Here is a 19,404-nt window from a genome sequence, read left to right as displayed (position 1 = left end):
ACGGAGGTACACGTGATTTCATGCAGTAGGGATAAGATAAACATCAGGAATGAGGAAGGTGTGGAAACCGATACTGGCCCTCCTCCTGCTGCACCACTTGCCCTGCTTACACGAAACTACTTTAATGCTACGTGAAAGGTGCAGCGCACACGATCATAAAAGTGCTGAGCTGGCACAATTTCCTTCTGTGCGCAACCACAACTGGCAAAATATTAAGTACGACTGCACATAGAATCGAATAGATTGTGGTTGAAGTTATTTCATTACAGAAGTACTGTGTATGCAAAGGGTAAAATATAAGAAATAATACTCAGTAAGATTAAGAATATTTCCACGTCACTGCAATCTGCAACCGCCTCGATAAACAATTCAAATAAATGCAGAAATTAAGTATCATACATATGTATTTTGGAATATGAAATATGGTGGGTTTTTGTTAGTGCTGCCATACCATAAAGAAACAAAATTCAATTAAAATTAACAACGTTGCATCTGGTAAATGTAGTGAGAGCTACTTTGCTTCTGATGAATGCAAAGGGCTACATCTGAAATTTGCTCAATTTAGCTTTATCTATGTGAAGACATTGTGTTTATGATGAACTCTTATTTAACAAGGTAGAGAAGCTCAACATCAATACAGTTTTATACTATAAATCTCAGCAAGTGCCAGCATTTTCTGATCATCACTTTGACAACATTCCGAGGAAATCACAATGTCTCAGCACTGGTTAGCTATTTTTTTTTATTTATAAATATGGTCCTCGTGCTCATGGGTTCCATTTTGATTAGTGATAAACTGAGAAAAAACAAACTTAAAGTGATACTTTACTTATTTAGCCATTTTTTTGGCAGTCAAACAATATTTTGCCTATAATAAATTTGATATTTTCATTATTTTTCACGTACAATTAGTACCTTTAAAAACACATTTTGCAACTTGCTGTCGACTGAAAATGACATCACAAGGGCTCAGGTAACCAATCACAGCTCAGCTTGTGAATGTCACATGACCAAACCTAGAAAACAGGTGAGCTGTGATTGGCTACCTGAGCCCTTGTGACGTCATATTCAGTTGACAGCAAGTTGCAAAATGTGTTTTTCAAGGTACTAATTGTAGGTGAAAAATAATGAAAGTATCAAATTAATTATAGACAAAATATTAACTTTTTATTGCTAAAATGGGCTAAATAACAAAAGTATCCCTTTAAATTATATTGACATGTTTGGTAAGTGTAACATATATGAGCTGGATACAAAAGAAGGTGACAAAACAGTGCCACAAAAAACTGGATTTATGTATGCATTATATGTTTATTTAAAGTAACAAAAAATATAAACGCTTAATAAATCCCACATTGAAATGCAAAGGCAGCAGGAACATATTTATTACACTGTCACATGTACAAGTAAACATTCAAATAGTCTTTACATGGGTTCATATGGACATTATTGTGTTTTCCTTGTACAGTACTGTTTATTGGTGTGCATCAAGTATACATGTGGTTTATTATAGTCCAAGATAATGAGTAGTTGTTGGATATCTGTCTATGGATTATGGAATGATGCATGTTATGGAGTCAGCTTTGAGCATTTATAAGTAACAGCGGCCGTGATACTGACCACCTGAAAGATTGTGCGGCATTTAATGATATCGCTTCAGTCAGTGCATCCTTTTCAGTGACATGGATAGCTCCATGAGAGTTATGAATTCCTGTTATGCAGCACAGCAACCCTCCGCAGCGAGTCGCTTTGGTCTGAGCAAAGTCCGTTTTTGTAGCTCACCTCCTGCCATTGGAGAGAGCCGCGACTGCACGCCACCTGGAAGAGGGGGGGGGAAAAAAAAAAAAAAAAAAAAAAAAACAGAAAGCAGGTGATCACTTGATGCTGCACCTCGTAATTTTTTTTCGTGGTGGCTCTCACCATGTTGACGATATCTTCCGAATCCTCGCTCGAGTCCAGGTGAAGGTTGAGGACCGTGGTTTCCACCCAGGCGTTATCGGTGTTCCGGACGTCATCCACATAACCTTCAAACACCTGACGAAGACAGAAGAATAAAAAAAAAAAAAAAAAGGAAGAACAATAAAATAAAGAAACAAGAAGAAAGTTGGATATTTTCAAGAAAAAATATATTTTTGAGATCAAAGCTGCCGTGTTTAGAAGACTAAAGTCAAACAGTATATTTTAGAGCTATAAGTTGAACATGTTCACAATTGATGTCATATTCTGAGAAAATTAAGGGAAAAAAATATGTACAATAATAAAACTGTATATTCTAATATTTTCAAGTCAAACATTTTCAAGATTAAAGTCATAAAATTACAAGCATACATTCATCTTTTATGATAGGTAGTAGTCTAGTTGTACATTTTTTCAAGTTGTAGCACAAAGTTAGGCTGAAAGTTGTAATATTACGGAAGTAATAAATAATATTACTGTACAAGAACAAAGGTGTATGTTTTCAAGAAAAAAAGTTGTGTACTTTCCAAGATTAAAGTCATAAAGTGCAAAAAGTTATTACTTTAAATTAAAGTTGTAATAATACGATAACATTGTACACTTCAGAGAAAAAAGTTTTCTATTTTTATATAAAACGTAAATATTTTTTTTATTATAGCCATTTATCACAAAGTTATAATATTACTAAAGTAGTCATATATTTTATAGAAAAAAAAAAGGTTGCATATTTTGAGGGGGAAAAAAAATACATTTTCCAGATAAAATATTGCACATTTTCAAAATCAAAGTAGTAATATTCCGAAAAGAAAGTTGTATATTTTTGAGTAAAAAGTCTATAGAACTATTGTAGACCCCCAAAACAGAGGGATATGTTGAGGACTATGTCCCTCCCAGTACAGTAAAGCACTGGCTCCCTCTACAGTACAGAAGCCGTTATAGCCCACAATATTCAAACTATATTAGCTTCAATCATAAGAAACAAATTTAGAAACAACCAGATACATTGACATGTACTAAACCAAGAGTTAAAATAGACCTACCAGTATTCCCTCTGCTATTTTTTCATGTAATTTATCATACAAGCTCTTGCCCATGGTTTTCATCAGAGACGATGGCAGACGTTCCGCAGATTCAACCGGTCCCTGCCGGGGGTTCATAAAATGCGGAAGCGTCACCTGAATGTCATGTGACCTTTACTCCGAGGTTAAAAAGCACTGCGCAGTCGAACTCACCCCTGGTAGAACCATCTTTTGCTGCTCGTCTTCGACGGCCAGAAACTCCAAAATGGAGCGTCCACTGTCCCGCAAGCTAGAAAAAAAAAAAAAAAAAGCAAAAAAAAAAAGCCCTTTGATTATTATATGCAGAAATTGAAAATACAGGAATATAATTTGGATTTAAACGGACCCACCGTGTAATGACGAGGTCTACGTGTAGGTTTGGACCCAGATGACTGAGTGAACCTCGACCTCTTATGCCGGTCCTCCCTCCAGGATTTCTAGTGACAAAAAGGTGGTCAGCTACATAATGTCAAGTTTGCTGTATCGGGCCAACAATTAGCATTCACTCATCCATCCTTCCAAACATTATACCTGTAATTTTCCAAGACTTCAGTTTCTGATCTGTTAGGAAGACAACGCATTGTAAATGTCAATTTAACTCAAAAGTGGAAGTTCTAAGGTCCAAGTACCAGGATGCTGCTTTAAGACGTACTACAAATTAGGGCTGTGCAATTCCTCGAAATTCAATTACAATTTCAATTATTATTACACTCCACAATTGCAAATCAGCATAATTGGGGGGGAAAAAAAATATAGTAATTTTTTAGTTGTTTACATTTATACATTTGCATCTTTTTTAAATTCTAAAATAACTAATTTAATACATTTTGTTTCATCCAAAAGGAACTTGCATAATTATAGTGTTTCGAATAATTTTATTTCTCAATATTTTTTTATTTGTTGTTTACAATTTTCTTCTTTTGTACAAATAAATAAATAAATAAATGATCATCCTATTACACAGTGCACATGCTGCAGTGCAACTTGAGGTGTTTGCCAATATAAATAAATAAATATACATGACTATAAATAAATAAATACAGCATTACTATATATTCTAGTGTGTTGCAATAAGAACTTACATAATTATAGTGTTTCTATTTTATAATTTGGTCTATATTTTTAAATGCTTAAACATTTTCTTGTTTTGTACCAAAAAATAAATAATCGTGATTTCAATTATTGTCAAAATAATCGTGATTATTATTTGAGCAGCCCTACTACATAAAAAAAAAATTATTAATTGCACAAGTAATCTGTTAATTTTGGGTCTCCAAGTTTAACGACATAAAAACATACCCATCCACATTGTCCTCTGAGCTGTAATATGACGGCATGTACGAGCTGAAGCTGACCTAGAAAAAAAAAACAAAGATTGAGTGAAAAAAAAAAAATGGATGCAGTGCCATTGTGGATCAAAGAGCGATGTTGAATACCTCCCACGGCACCTTCTCCTCGGGTACGGGGAAGCGAGTGACTTTGCTGTTTGGGTACTGGAAATGTCGAGCTTTGACGTGCAAGCCGTCGGTCTCACATTGCACACATTCCAGATTTTCGGAACAATCCTTCCCCGTTGAAAGTATCGCTGGAAGAAAAGAGAAACTCAATGAATAGAAAACAATCCATCAATATGAAATTTATGAACAAGGTATGAAATTTGGTAGCAGACGGAGTGGTTGCTCCTCTTTCCCGGCAAGACCCTTGGACTTCAGGCTCTCCATGATCCACTGCAGGCCTTTGGCTGACTGGACAACCTGCAGGTAGTATTCAGTGGATCATCACAGGGTGGGACATACTTGAATCTTGCCGGCGTAATTGTGCAATGATGGGGTCGCGACCTGCTCCTCCAGTCGGGCCAGACGCTTAATCAATACGGCAGAGCTTATCTCCTCTTCCCGCTCCAGCCTATCAGTTATGGCGTTGACCCTGAAGGAGAGTACATTGACGAAAACATGACTCACTTTGAGTATTTACATTATCAATAGTCCTGGAATATTTGTTGAATTTCCTCCTAAAAATGTGTTAATTTATTTATTTTTTTAAATTTTGTATTAATCTCATTTCATACTAATTTCTCATTCAATAATTGGCTAATTGATGGAATCCGTCCCACCATCCAAAATGAAGACTACAGAAAATGGATTTCAGGATCGCTGAGGTTCATACTTGTGCGCCGTGTCGACGATGCATCGTTCCATGGTCTGACTCTGTTGTTGCTGGGTGGAAAGAAGGTATCGGTCCTTCATTAGGGCCTCCCATGACAGAAGCTCCTCTTCTTCAATGTGAGGAAGCTCAGTCCCTGAAAAAAAAAAAAAAAAAGACGGGAAAAATATTGCCGCACGCCGTTTACAAAAGTGATTTGGAATCTTCACGTGCTTTACTGACGGATGACGCTCTCAATTTGATTCTGGGTCAGAAGGAATGGTTGTCTACATCCAGTTTTTCTACATATTTTCTAGAACATTTATCCTCCACTTTACTTTGGAGTTGGCTCCTCCTTATTCAAACATCTCAATTTAATTACAATTGCTGCTGCTTGCCTCTTAACTGGAACAGGTAAGAGGGAGCACAATCTGGCCTCCCTCCATTGGCTACCTATGCACTTTAAAGTTCATTTTAAGATTCTGCTGTTTGTGTTATAAGCTTCTAAAGCGCTGAACCAATCCAGTGAATTAGTTAAACATCTTATTTCTTTTTAACTCAGTTGTTGTTTTACTGGTTAAATTGTATTGTGTGCAATTGTCTTTTGCTGATGTTCCATTATTATTGACTTATTCACTCCCAGCCATTTTCACAGAAGCAATCCCCTTTGTTTCTCTGGATTTTGACTGATTTAGCAAGGCCCACAGAATAAAGTGTTCTATTGCTAGAAAGATTAAAGTCTCTTCTTTCAAAGCATATTTCTATCTGTTTCCGTTTTGTAGAAATTAGCATTAGAATTAGAATTGTGAGTAATTGCGCTTTTTTCAACATGGCCCTGGTTGCCACCTGCTGGCTGTTTGTGTAATAACTACCATTTCTTCAACCGTTCTTTGCAGTTGAGTCTGCGTCAAAGCCTTCTGTATGCTGTAGCATAAAATAAAATAAAATAAAACATTTAAAAAAAAACAACATATAAATACGTTTTTGGGAGACATTTAAAATAGAACGTATTTATACGTTTTTGGGAGCAAATGAGTGAATGAACAGTGATAGTTGCTTTATAGTGCTAGAAAAATTTAATAGAAAACAGATCTGAACCTGGAATTTCAGAACTGCCGATAATGGTTGGATATTTGGGGCGGGGGGAATCAGATTTTTGTTTTGGCCATTCATTACAGTACAAAAAACAGAGTATGTGTCATACTCACTGAACTTTCGTGATTTAAGTGGCGGCCTGCAAAGAACCACATTCCTGATAAAGATGTAAAGGTGGCTGAGGATGATGAAGGGAGGAGGGGCAGCGGGGCGGCTGTGGTACTCCTTAATGAGCTCGTATCGTTGGAACTTCCAGATACGGTCCGTGTTGTCCTGCACTTCCTGGAATGTGAAGCTGCAACAGGCAAGAGATGGAGTTACGGTCAAATTCACAAAGCCAGGTGAGGGAAGGACTTACTTGAAGATGGCGATCAGCAGGTTGAGCAGAAGTATGTTGGCGAAGAGGAGGTAAACGCACAGCATGATGATGGTGAGCCACTCGGGGAAGGCCGGGGTTAGGTTCTCGTTCAGCACGGGACATTTGGGCTTCAGGGGGTCGGAGCCGTTCATGCTGCAGGAGTCCAAGTCAAATTCGGAATCTGGAATGGGGAAATCGCATGGTTCACTGGTGCTGGGACAGCGTAATCAAAATGGATTTAATGTTTCTCAAACAGTGGTTGGATGTGTTTTTTTGTTTGTTTTTTGAGAAAAAAAAACAAGTGAAATTATATACAGTTGGTTAGATATGTTTGAATTGGCACAAAACTACTTGAACGGCAAATTAAGGTTAAGTGCAAGTACAGATTTGGGGAATCTTGGGGAATCTTGGGGATTGTTTAATTCATTGCAATGCATATGCATTCACCCAACAAGTCCTCCAACAATAAACATTTTGGTCGTTTTACCATGCACCAAAATACGACCATGTGTCACGTACTATAGTTTAGCGACCTCTATTGGTCATGTTAAATAGCGAAAAAATACCAAACAGACTCGAACCCGGTGTCGGAGTAAGATGTGATCGTGATCGGGCTGCCAGATGGTATCGGGGTCGCCGAACGAACACGTCCCACTACGAGATTGACTGGAAATTATCCAGTTGACGTCAAACATTGGAAAGAAAATATTAAAGATGTAATTTAAAGGCAGGGTCTGTCATTTTCACTTAGGAAAATGCACTTTTTAAATACAGGATGTACACACTTTAACTCGTTCTCAGTCTACACATCTAGGCTTATGTTAATGTTTGGTGGTGATTTTTTCCTAAAGCCCCACCCCCCCAGCCTGTATTTTGCCATTTTGTGTTTGTTTTGTAAACAGCGGAACGTTTCTCTGGACAGACAGTGTTTATACCCCTCCAGCCAATCGCAGAGCAGGGGGTGGCGGGGGGGCGTGTCGGAGACGGGGCCGTTCGAATTTGTCGGCTTTGTGACGTCACTCTCGCGGCAACGACAGCACGCACGGATTTTTTTTTTCCTTTCCACTCACTCAGTCACTCACTCACTCACACTGTGAGTGAGTGAGTGAGTGAGTGAGTGAGTGAGTGAGTGAGTGAGTGAGTGAGTGAGTGAGTGAGTGGAAAAAAAAATCCATAGTGCTGTCAAGTTAAAACATGGCCGCTAGAGGTCGCTAAACCAAAATATGTAACACTTGGTCGTAATTTGGCACCTTTTCAAAACGACCTATGTGGTCGTATTTATTCATTTTACAATTTGAATAGAGACGGTACTCGACTAAATATATAAATATATTTTAAAATGAATTCCAACAAATAATATTTTAATTGTATACAAATATTTGACACCATTAGGTATGTTTTGCAATTCAAAAATTATTGGGACAATAACTGGGAGCGATTTTTGGCTGAAGAACGATCAAGCTCCTCCACCCCAAACTCATCCAAGCACACCTGCTTTGTGACTGTGAACTATCTCACTACTCACAATCAACGTTGGTGGGAACGTTGCCGAATATGATGAGGTAGGGCTCGTACACGGCCCCCCGGAAGATCCACTCCAGTCGATCGTCGTTGTGGATCAGGATGCCTTGTTTGGCTACGCCATACGCCACCACCCAGATACTCAGCAGGAACATGAAGAAGAACATGTCCATCATCTAGAAAGATATATGATGCTGGTGAATTGATTGGTGATCGTTGATATTTTGAATATGTCCTCTTACCATCCTCCTGACGATGATGATTTTAGGTCCAAGCGTCCGACTGATGCTGAAGATGGCCATGAGACGCAAGCAGAAGACCACAAAGTCAATGCAGAGGATGATCTTCCCGGCGTAGAACAGCTTGGTCGTTAGCCTTGAGGAGACAAATGATGAGATTCCACGTTGACACGGGAGCTGACAGTTTGTTTGTCCTGGACGGCCCGTCGTTAGCTCACCTAAACACGAGGCCGATAATGAAGAGGATAATGGACAGAACATCCAAAATATTCCAAAGTTCTCGGATGTACAACCTGGCTTTCTTATGGAACCCAAAGCCGTCAGGATCATAAAACAACTGAGTTCAAAAAGACAAAAAAGTAAAGCGTGAGATCAAAAGATGCCCAAAATGTCCCGCACACATGGTACTTCTTACCTGCCGGACTTCCTCGCTGACCACGGAGAAGAGCCACACATACAGCAGAATCTCCGCGGGCGAGGGCGTGGTCTGGAAGTCCATCATCAGAACCACCGCAAAGAGGAAGAGGAAGGCGAAGTAGGACACGATATTCCAGTAGAATTTGACCTGCGGCGATCTGTATAGGCAAGCCAGTCTGGACCAGCAGTTCAGAGACTTCATGGTTGTGAGATCACTATTGGGGGGTTATAATAGGGGCCATCATCATTATGCGTTTTAATGGGATGTAGTTAATGGATCATGTTATACATAAATAAATATTTACTCACGGACTTTTAGCTTTGGTTCGGAGAACACTTCCTGTGACGCTCGCCACTGTCTTGATATCCTCACTTTTCTCATTTTGTTTCTGGATGAGCTCATCGGGTCTAGTAGGCATGGTTAAACATTAATGAACATCATAGATTTGATCCATAAGGAAATCCATATTAAGCAACTATTTATCTGTCCATTTTCTGTAGTAGCTTTCATTAGGATTTGGGTGAACATATTTGGTAAACTCAAATATGGAAAAAAATGTTTTATAATGATATATGGGACCGTATCATCTATGCTGCAGTTAGTGTGAGGGTCACCTGTAAGTCAGGAAGTTAGTGTAGATAAGCGGGAAAAAGATCATGCAGATTGTCACTCTCCACACAGGATTGTCCACTGAAAGTTCACCACACCAAATTTCAGTCAGGAGGGCCTGGAGGAGAATGGACACGGACCCAGTGAATTAAAAACGCCATTTTCTTTCAGTTATCAGAAGGCATATCCTAGCTGCTATGTGAAAAACACTTATGTCCATTTTTTCCCCCCTCATTCTTTTATTTTTGTTTTTGGGATATTTCAGTACGGAAGCATATTACATTCACAAAAAAAAAAAACAAACAAAAAAAAAACTCCTGTTTTTCTGACGGAAGCGTATTGCATTCACTTGGGGAAAAAAAAAAAAAAAAAAAAACTCCTGTTTTTCTGACTAATTTTTTGGGGGAGCTTTGTTTTTTGTTTTTTTGAGTAATTTTTCCCTGTGTTTTTTTATTTTTTTTATTTTTTTCTGTTTTACTGATTTTTTTTCTGTCATAAAAAAATATTTTAAAAAAAGGAAACAATTTATTCAGAGAAGCAGGAGGAAAAAAAACAATCAGAAAAACAGGTGAAAAAAAAATCAAAAACAGAAAAAAAATGTACAAAAAAAAACACTACAAGAAAACAAATGGACATAAGTGTTTTTCACATAGCAACAACAGTATGACGGCCAGGCTAACGTGTGCTAGCTAACTTTGATCATTAGCATGCCGATCTAAACTACTGAAATTAATAGTAAGTAAAACAAATCTTTCACCAAAGTTGTTTTTATGTTGTATTTTTACTCAAATATTACTTTCATACTTCATATAAGGCTGGTTGGCTCTACCTGAACACCTGACAACGCCACAAAGCTTTTACAGTTAGCCTCCAGCGCGAGCCTCAAGCACGTAGTCTTCCCCCATAATGGTGACACACGAACCAGAAGCCTCTTAGCCCGCTCCTCACTGCCGCTGTAACACTGAGTGAACACACCTACATTGCAACACATACATACACTATTGAATCATTTCTGGACATTTATTCTCCACAACAGCGTGTGACATATATTTGTACCGATGGCGTGCATCTCGAAGTGATCAGCCAGCTCTCGCATCTCCGTGGCTTCGTCCGCATCGCTACCCTCTTCGGCCATTTTCCTCAGGATCTTGCAGGCGGCCAGAGCGGCGGACACACAGTCTGTACACTGTCACAATCAGCGTAAAGGTACTTGCTGTAAATGCAAACTTAAACATGAATCTTTCCTGTCATCATGCAAAGCTTCTTAAAAAATGACATCATGCTTGGGTATTTTTTTTAGAATAGACTTTTAGACTAGATCAGATCGTTTTTGAATGCTACAAATAATGTTTTTAGGCTGGCAGAAGACGTGAGTCATTCTTGGAGCTGACAACATTAAAACAAGTGTCCTAAATAAACCCATTGAAGGGGAATCTGGTTCTCTGAATATATCGCTATCTTTGTTAATGCTCCAATTGCAGACTAATGTACTGTGACACCGTGGTTGGGAATCACTCACTGGTCAGTATTTTCCAATTGTGATCTCGCTTACCTGTTCCCAGGCGATTTCAGACAACTCCCTATTTTTCTGGACGACGGCCCAAAGAAAAAGGTCTCTGGCTGGGTCTCTGTGGGCCTCGGCGAGGTCCACCCTGAGGGGAGCTTGGGAATCCGACAGGCTTCTCGACAACTAGAAAAGACGGGCAGTTTTAAGGGCAGTTTTCGCTTGTGTAGGTTTTGTCTGTGTACTTTGTAAATTTAGATTTATATTGCCAGAGTACCTGGAGAAAAACTCAAAGAAAAGAAAAGCACAACTGAAACTATTGTATAGTTCTGATTACGCCAGTATCGATCTTGATACTGACTTTGTATCAATATCAAAATTTTAATCGATCCACACACCACTTAAACCCAAAACTGTATAAATATGTTTTTTAGTATGTTGTCCTTCACTGCCAAAAACGTGTTTATACGTTTTATGTTTTTTTTTTTTTATACTAGAGCATACAGAACCCTTTGATGCAGGTTCTGACCTGAAGAGGTCGCTTAAAGCAATGGTCATTATTACAACAAAAAAAACAGCCAGCAGGTGACTGCAGAGTATAAGAGATCATCCAGGGCCATGTTGCAACAAGCTCTTTTCGCCAGTGTTTTCAACAGGTTTGTAAATAATAATATAGCTATATTCTAATGCTAATTGCTGCAAAACAGAAACAAATAAAAATATACTTTTTGAGTTTTATTGAACATGTAAACATATCACTGTCTTTTCAACAGGTTTTAGAATAATCAGGAAACTTAGCTATATGCTAATGCTAAGTGCTGCAAAACGGAAACAGATACAAATATACTTTTTTTCCTGACGAAAGAAGAGACTAATCTTTCTTTTGCGAGGTTCCCTATTTTTATAGCAATATAACAATCTTTTGTGGGCCTTGCAAAATCAGTCAAAATCCATTGAAACAGCAGTGGTGCAGAAATGCACTACATTATTCTTGATAGCGTCAAATATGATTTAGTATCCTTTCAAGAGGCTTCTGAAATTTTAAGATGGGATGAGTGGCATGTTCATGTTTTCAAATAAAAACAGTAGAAGAGTGTCTCACCGATGTTGCGTCCTCCATGTTAAAATGGTACATCATGGTGGGCGGCGGGTAGATGGGCTGGGTGAAGTTACCCAGCAGGTGGCGCACCTCGTCCGACACGTGACTCAAGGCGATGCCCTGGCTCTGCGACGAGCGCACGCGGTTCCTGGCGGCGAACACTTTCCTCCTGCGGCAGCAAGAGGCGTGGACGCGCTTGGCCAATTTGCGCAGGAAGAAGCAGTTGGGCAGCTGCTTGTAGAGCTCGCACAGAGTGTCTTCGCTCTGCAGGAATTCCCTCAGACTCACGCCGTTCTCCAGCAGGAGGCTCACAAATTTAGGCTTGTTGCTAGCCAGGGCAGAGAACATGGCCCAGTGAAGATCACTGGACTGGAGGATGGGAAATGTAGAACATAGAACTTAATAGAAATATATACACAGTGAGATTCAGGCCTAGCACCAATACCAATAGCACTGTTTGTTTAACCAATTAGATCCTCACAGGGCCAGAATGCTAAAATTTCATGATGATGACAGTTTGAATATAAATCCAAAGAAATGTACTGGCCTCTTTGCTAGCGGTGCATCTTGGGCCGACTCACCTTCCACTGACTCTCGTCGGTGAATATCTCAGTGGCGGCTATGTCCACTCTGTTCCAGACGATAGCCAGCTCCAGCTGCCTCCGCCATCCCTCCACTACCTGAGATGCGCAGGCCCTCGAAGCTGAGAAGTTGTGCAGACAGTGTACAAATAAGGAAACTTCCTCAATGGGATATCTGCAATAGCCACACACCAAAAGATTGGGCTGGTGATGCTCTTTTTATATTTTATATTTAATACAGAGCAGGGATTCAACTGGAAAGACCTGTATTCAATTTAATCTGCCATTGAAAATGAAAATATAACAGAGCAGCGACTAAATCACTTTCTATTTAATACAGAGCACTGTTTGTTTATAATATATTTAAAGGGGAAGTAAATCTAAAACATTTCTTGCCAATAATATGTTATGTCACTAGTCTAAACATGACATTCGGATTAATATTACATTTGTAGAAAATGAGTTATGCACCAAAATCCAGCCATTTTTATCCATCTCATGTGGCAGCCATTTTGCCACTTGCTGTCGACTAAAGATGACATCACAATTGCTCGGGGCTCTGGCTACAACCAATCACAGCTCACCTGTTTTCTGAAGCTGAGCTGTGATTGGTTGTTAGCTGAAACCTGAGCAACTATGATGTAATTTTCACTCGACAGCAAGTGGCAAAATGGCCACTTTCTGATATAAATATAAAAAAAAATAAAAATAAATTAAAAAGAAAAATGCTGGATTTCTCTGCTTAAAGGGATACTTGACTCATTGAGCCATTTTCAGCAGTAAAAAGTTAAGATTTTGTCTATGATTAATGTGGTAACCATTATTTTTCACATACAATTAATATTTAAAAAGTTTTTTGTTTTTTTTTTACTTGCTATTGACTAATCACTTGTGCTGAGCAATTCGGTAACGACCAATCATGGCTCAGTTTACTGACCAAACCCAGAAAACAGGTGAGCCATGATTGGTCGTTACTTACTTCCTCAGCACAGGTGATGTCATCATCAGTCGACAGCAAGTAGAAAATCTACTTAAAGGTATTAATTGTACATGAAAAATAATGAAGTTATCAAATTTATTCTGGACAAAATATTAAGTTTTCACTACTGAAAATTGTTCAATAAGTCATATTCCATGAACCGGAATACCACATTTAGACTGGTGGGGCTGCATAGAACATATTATTGGCAAGGTTTATTTATTTATTTATTTATTTATTTATTTTTATTTTTTTTGGGGGGGGGGGGGGGGGGGGTGACTTCCTCTTTAAAACATGTCTATTAAAATATAATAAAAATGCTACTAAACATCATAGACACATTCTGATTGAACCAGCCCTTTGTTGGTAGCACTTTGTCTCGCCACCATTAACAGCCTAATTGGTGCAACACAGTGGATGCGCGCTCCCTGGAGGTTTTGATAATGAGGTTCTGGTGCCATCCAATTGCTCAGAAGTAGCTCTCAAGTACACAGTGGCAGAAGATCCTCACTAGCTAAGTCAGCAGGAAATCTGCCAGGAAATTGTTTGAGTGATATCAATAGAGGTCAGAGATGGAAACCATCTGGAAATGGAGGTGGAATCATCTAAAAGCATTCTAAGCACAAGCTCACCTTTAAAGAGCGCTTGTAGAATGGCCACATCCACGTCTCCGTGACTGTCTCCACCTCCTCTGAACACCGTCAGCAGGTGAGACATCCTGATGATGTCCTGAATCTGGAAAGCGGACTCATAAACTGATGATAAAAAAAAAAAGAAGAAAAAAAAAAAAGTCAAGCAGAAGACAATTGTGTTCACTTACTTTTTTGGTCCACTCGATGATCTTGAGGTCGGTGAAGGTGTCGTACTCCAGGCTGAGGAACTTCTTGAGCAGGCGGTGGATGAGGCTGATGGTGACCTGGCTCACGGGTAGTCCCGCCGCGTGGGCGATCACGTCGGCCATTCTCCCGGAACCCTCCAACACCACGCACGGCGTGTCGTTGAGCATGGCCGTGTAGATGGTCTGGGGGGAGGCGAGATGGTCAGAAAAGGAGCTCACAGAGGTGGCCAGGGGTGAGGATGAAGACGCAAAGGAGAACTCACATTGAGAGTGCCTGCTCCTCCGTCCAAAACTACACACACCACAGGGATGCTCACGCCAACAGCTGGCAATTCAAAAATACAATATTACAAATATTGAGTTAAAAATACAGTGAAAGTGGAAATTCAAATCTATGGTGAAACATCTTTTAACGCGGCTCTCGCGTCCCACCTAAGTCTCTCCACGTCCCAGCCAAGTCTCTCCATGTCCCAGCCAAGTCTCCACATCCCAGCCAAATCTCTCCACGTCTAAGCCAAGTCTCTCCATGCCCCAGCCAAGTCTCTCCATGTCCCAGCCAAGTCTCCACATCCCAGCCAAATCTCTCCACGTCTAACCCAAGTCTCTCCACCTCTAAGCCAAGTCTCTCCACGTCCAAGCCAAGTCTCTCCACGTCCAAGCCAAGTCTCTCCACGTCCAAGCCAAGTCTCTCCACGTCCAAGCCAAGCCTCTCCACGTCCCAGCCAAGCCTCTCCACGTCCCAGCCAAGTCTCACCCCGTACCACCCAAGTCTCACCTCGTCCCAGCCAAGTCTCTCCACGTCCAAGCCAAGCCTCTCCACGTCCAAGCCAAGTCTCTCCACGTCCAAGCCAAGTCTCTCCACGTCCAAGCCAAGTCTCTCCACGTCCAAGCCAAGCCTCTCCACGTCCCAGCCAAGTCTCACCCCGTACCAGCCAAGTCTCACCCCGTCCCAGCCAAGTCTCTCCACGTCCCAGCCTCTCCACATCCCAGCCAAATCTCTCCACGTCTAAGCCAAGTCTCTCCATGCCCCAGCCAAGTCTCTCCATGTCCCAGCCAAGTCTCCACATCCCAGCCAAATCTCTCCACGTCTAACCCAAGTCTCTCCACCTCTAAGCCAAGTCTCTCCACGTCCAAGCCAAGTCTCTCCACGTCCAAGCCAAGTCTCTACACGTCCAAGCCAAGTCTCTCCACGTCCAAGCCAAGCCTCTCCACGTCCCAGCCAAGCCTCTCCACGTCCCAGCCAAGTCTCACCCCGTACCACCCAAGTCTCACCTCGTCCCAGCCAAGTCTCTCCACGTCCAAGCCAAGCCTCTCCACGTCCAAGCCAAGTCTCTCCACGTCCAAGCCAAGTCTCTCCACGTCCAAGCCAAGTCTCTCCACGTCCAAGCCAAGCCTCTCCACGTCCCAGCCAAGTCTCACCCCGTACCAGCCAAGTCTCACCCCGTCCCAGCCAAGTCTCTCCACGTCCCAGCCTCTCCACGTCCCAGCCAAGCCTCTCTACGTCCAAGCCAAGTCTCACCCCGTCCCAGCCAAGTCTCACCCCGTCCCAGCCAAGTCTCACCCCGTCCCAGCCAAGTCTCACCCCGTCCCAGCCAAGTCTCTCCACGTCCAAGCCAAGCCTTTCAACGTCCAAGCCAAGCCTCTTCACTATATTTCACTAACCTTTGTTTCCAAGAGTCTTTTTGGAGATGCACTTCTCTAGACGACTCCTCAGATCAATCTCGACACCATAGCGGCCATGGGTGCCATCATCCACCAACAGGAAGTGGGTGTGGTTGTTGTCAATGCAGGGCAGTCGACCCTTGACGTCCATCGGGTAATGAGCGGGGAAACAACCCTGAAGGGAACACAAGTAACATGACTGTAGATGATGATTGAAATCACATGGAAGAGCGTTGAAAGTACCTGCGAATGCACCAACACTTCTTTGTTGTGAATGACTCCCCATGTTGCCAGGCCAATGGTCACAATTTGGCCCTGCATGGAGCTGCTAAGCGAGTAATCCCTCACCGCCTGACCCACATGCTTCATGACACCAGTGTTGGTTCCACCCGTGATGATCCATGCACCTGCAAAAAAAAAAAAGAAAAAAGAAAAGCAGCGTTGCCCCCCTTAGTGAGGTTTTGCACAAATAAGTAGCCTCTGAGAAAAAGACTGACAACGTCTTAATTCCAGGCCTAGCAGACAAGTTGCTATCCTTAACAATCATGGAGGTCATAGAAAATACTAAATGTCGTCATTTTTATTGTCGGATGCTTGATTTTTTGCATTAGTTAATTTGATTAAAGTGAAGATTTGTTAATCTATGCATTGTATTATAACCTTCCTTTCATATTGTGAGTTAAGCGCATATTCTACTAAAAACATTTTGTCAAAATTTTGGAAATTGCTCTTATGTTCATTGAGATATTGAATGAAATCTTTACTTTTTTCGAAGGGGGTGTACTCATATATGCTGAGCACTGCGACTTCATTTTAGTAGCACAACTTAAAGTCGGTAACTTTGGTAACTAGTGGCCCAACTTTAGCGGCATGATTTTTGGACCGCAACATTTTATTCACAATGTTCACATCTGAGTTTTCTTATGTCAACATTCCTTGAACCACATTTAGTCATTTTCTTTAACGCAACTTGTTTACCGCGATTTGTACAAAGCATCTTTAGCGTCAGGAATTCTCACGTATCAAATATATGGTATCATATATGGTATCAGAAGTTTATTAAGATCATATCACGCATCAGCCTCAACAGAGATGCACACTCCGAGTATAGCAAATATCTGAGTCATATCTTATTTTTATCCTCATATGATCAAGGTCAGAATGGAATCTAGGATATCACATCCCAAGCTGGGGAGAAAAATTGGTATTGGGGTCATTTGAACCATGCGGTGTAAATCCAGCCTGTTCATTCACATTCGACCGCTCGGATCCCACTAATCTGTTATTAGCCATAATGTTGCAAGCAGGTAGGTACCTGTTGTCTGGGCCACTTTGATGAGACCTCTCTGGAAGACGTTCTTGAGCCGAGTCTTCAGGTAGAAGTTCTTGGCTCCCCCGGTGACCGAGATGAGGAGGTTGGGTGGAGAAAGTTTCCACTGTTCAGTCATTAACTGGTAAAGCACCTCAGGATTGGTGTCTGTGGACACTCGAGCATACTAAACCATAAAGAACATACATATTGGACATTGTTTGGAAACAAACGATAATACAACGCAATTCCTTCAGACATTATTGTTGGGGCCCACAATGAAGATTGCATAACAGTTAATTTTATATTAATAGTTTTTTTGTTTTTTTTGTCGTTCACCTTGGTCGTCGTCTGTCTCAAACCACAGAAGCTGATGTCCCCGAAAGCATCTGTGGGAACTTCGCGGACGTACGTGTTCGGGTCCCAGGTCCCGCCACCCGTGTCCTCCGTCTGAATGGCGTCGGCCACATGCTCGCTCTTGGAGTAGCCGCACATGCACACATCCTCTCTGCAGTGAGCCCAGGAACAACGAGTTCAACTACAGCACTAACTTGAGATACAAGTGACTCAACTTCTCAGTTTTTGGGTGATACAAGTTTTTGATTTGACTTGCAAGCATAAATTTGAGATATGAGTGCTGTATGGTGGCCAATCAACTTTGCTTTAGGTAGGTTCAGCAACGCCATATTCTTTATCTTCTGCAAAGAACAACTAATGTTAGTGCTTGTTGTCAGGAGCTGAGCAAGAAGCTGAGACTGTACAGCACTATATATCTGTCTGCCTGTCTTACACTCGCCCCCTGGTGGCCAAGGCAAGCACACCTGAATCACCAATCAATGGATGCAATTTATTTAAATTTTATTGTATTTTGCCATTGCTATATGTTTTTATAAATTACAGTAATAAAACATGATACTTTGCTAAATAAAAAAAACATTTAAAATGTTATGTTATTCTGTTGGGAAGGCTAGAACGGATTAATGGTATTTCCATTCACTTCAATGTGAAAAGATGATTTGAGTCATGAATTTGATCACGGAACAAATTCAGTTTGTATCTCAAGTCACCAGTGGACAAGGTCTTTCCTGCGGCTTCACAAACAAAACAAAAGTCTTTCCTACCTGGCACTTTTTACAAAGAAGCAACACTCCTTCTTGCGGATGTTCTGTCGGATCCAGGTGGCGTGCTGGAAAGTAGGCGTCAAAGAAACCACCTTCAAAGCTGTGCCGGCACTCAATGTTAGATTTTGAATGAGCTGAGACCCTCCCGTGTCCTCCATAGCAGCGGAAGCAAGCTTGGCTCGGAGTGATATAGCAATAAGACTGAAACAGTTCCTTGAGACCAGCCCATTTGTGCTGTCTCATCCCTCTCAGACTGTGATGTCAGTGAGAGCCGAGTCGGCTGCCAAACCTTCCATTTACTGAAAGTCGGATGCCGGAGCTGGATCAATATATTACATTACTGGTGGCGGATTAATTACATTTTTCTAACCTAAAAACAAAAGCACCAAGAAAGATGCATCACTTGGAAACCATAACACAGTTTTTACACATAAAAATAAACTCTTGTCTTTAGTTTAGCAATCTCGACTCATTCTTGTCCCAATACTTTTGAATGGCAACATATTTATAAATGGGTTTTTTTAGGCATCAGTATCACATTTTTTTTTTTTTTTTTAATTAGTAATGACTAATTTTGATGAATTGCAGCGGTGCCTTAATATATTGCTTAATTCAACCTCTGATCACAGCTAAATTAAAACATCAATTGTTAAATTATCTTTCCCTATTGAAATGAATTGCACTGCCATTAATCCATTCCAGACTCTTAAAAAAAAAAAAAAAAAAAAAGTTTTAATGACCCAAAAAAAAAAACACACCTTATTCTTCAATGCACATTTTGCTGCTCAGTAGATGTCAGACATGGATACGAGAGGCCTTCTCAGTACAGTGTCATATTAGTCATTCTTTACAAAAGGATAAAGAATATGTGCCTATGAGTATGGTTGTATTATCCGTCTTACATATGTTGCCGTT

General features: G+C 40.7%; 1 protein-coding gene across 1 annotated transcript; it reads right to left on the bottom strand.

The window, feature by feature from the left end:
• Positions 1–1,291: 1,291 nt before the first annotated feature.
• trpm2 (transient receptor potential cation channel, subfamily M, member 2) lies at positions 1,292–18,764 on the bottom strand. The gene is made up of 32 exons (XM_077537453.1): positions 18,490–18,764; positions 17,708–17,876; positions 17,375–17,555; positions 16,303–16,466; positions 16,060–16,234; positions 14,661–14,722; positions 14,380–14,580; positions 14,192–14,294; positions 12,581–12,702; positions 12,003–12,368; positions 10,949–11,086; positions 10,453–10,582; positions 10,226–10,371; positions 9,402–9,514; positions 9,096–9,194; positions 8,785–9,001; positions 8,588–8,706; positions 8,373–8,505; positions 8,135–8,306; positions 6,610–6,790; positions 6,365–6,546; positions 5,181–5,313; positions 4,853–4,940; positions 4,684–4,768; positions 4,451–4,599; positions 4,314–4,369; positions 3,546–3,575; positions 3,365–3,451; positions 3,189–3,264; positions 2,997–3,098; positions 1,921–2,034; positions 1,292–1,818 (listed from the first exon to the last, which is right to left on the bottom strand). The coding sequence occupies exons 1-32, from the start codon at positions 18,645–18,647 to the stop codon at positions 1,702–1,704; spliced, it is 4,368 nt and encodes a 1,455-aa protein (XP_077393579.1). The 5' UTR covers positions 18,648–18,764; the 3' UTR covers positions 1,292–1,701.
• Between the last annotated feature and the right edge of the window lie 640 nt (positions 18,765–19,404).

The sequence above is a fragment of the Festucalex cinctus genome, chromosome 11 (genome assembly GCF_051991245.1).
Source record: "Festucalex cinctus isolate MCC-2025b chromosome 11, RoL_Fcin_1.0, whole genome shotgun sequence".
In the NCBI taxonomy this organism is placed as follows: Eukaryota; Metazoa; Chordata; class Actinopteri; order Syngnathiformes; family Syngnathidae; genus Festucalex; species Festucalex cinctus.
This window is presented reverse-complemented; position numbering and strand designations above follow the sequence as displayed.

Coding starts and splice junctions, on each gene's coding strand:
- trpm2 (XM_077537453.1), bottom strand. CDS start 18,647: ATGGAGGACACGGGAGGGTCTCAGCTCATTCAAAATCTAACATTGAGT. Junction 17,877..18,489: donor TTCTTTGTAAAAAGTGCCAG/GTAGGAAAGACT, acceptor GGCTCACTGCAG/AGAGGATGTGTGCATGTGCG. Junction 8,707..8,784: donor TCAGCGAGGAAGTCCGGCAG/GTAAGAAGTACC, acceptor TTTTGAACTCAG/TTGTTTTATGATCCTGACGG.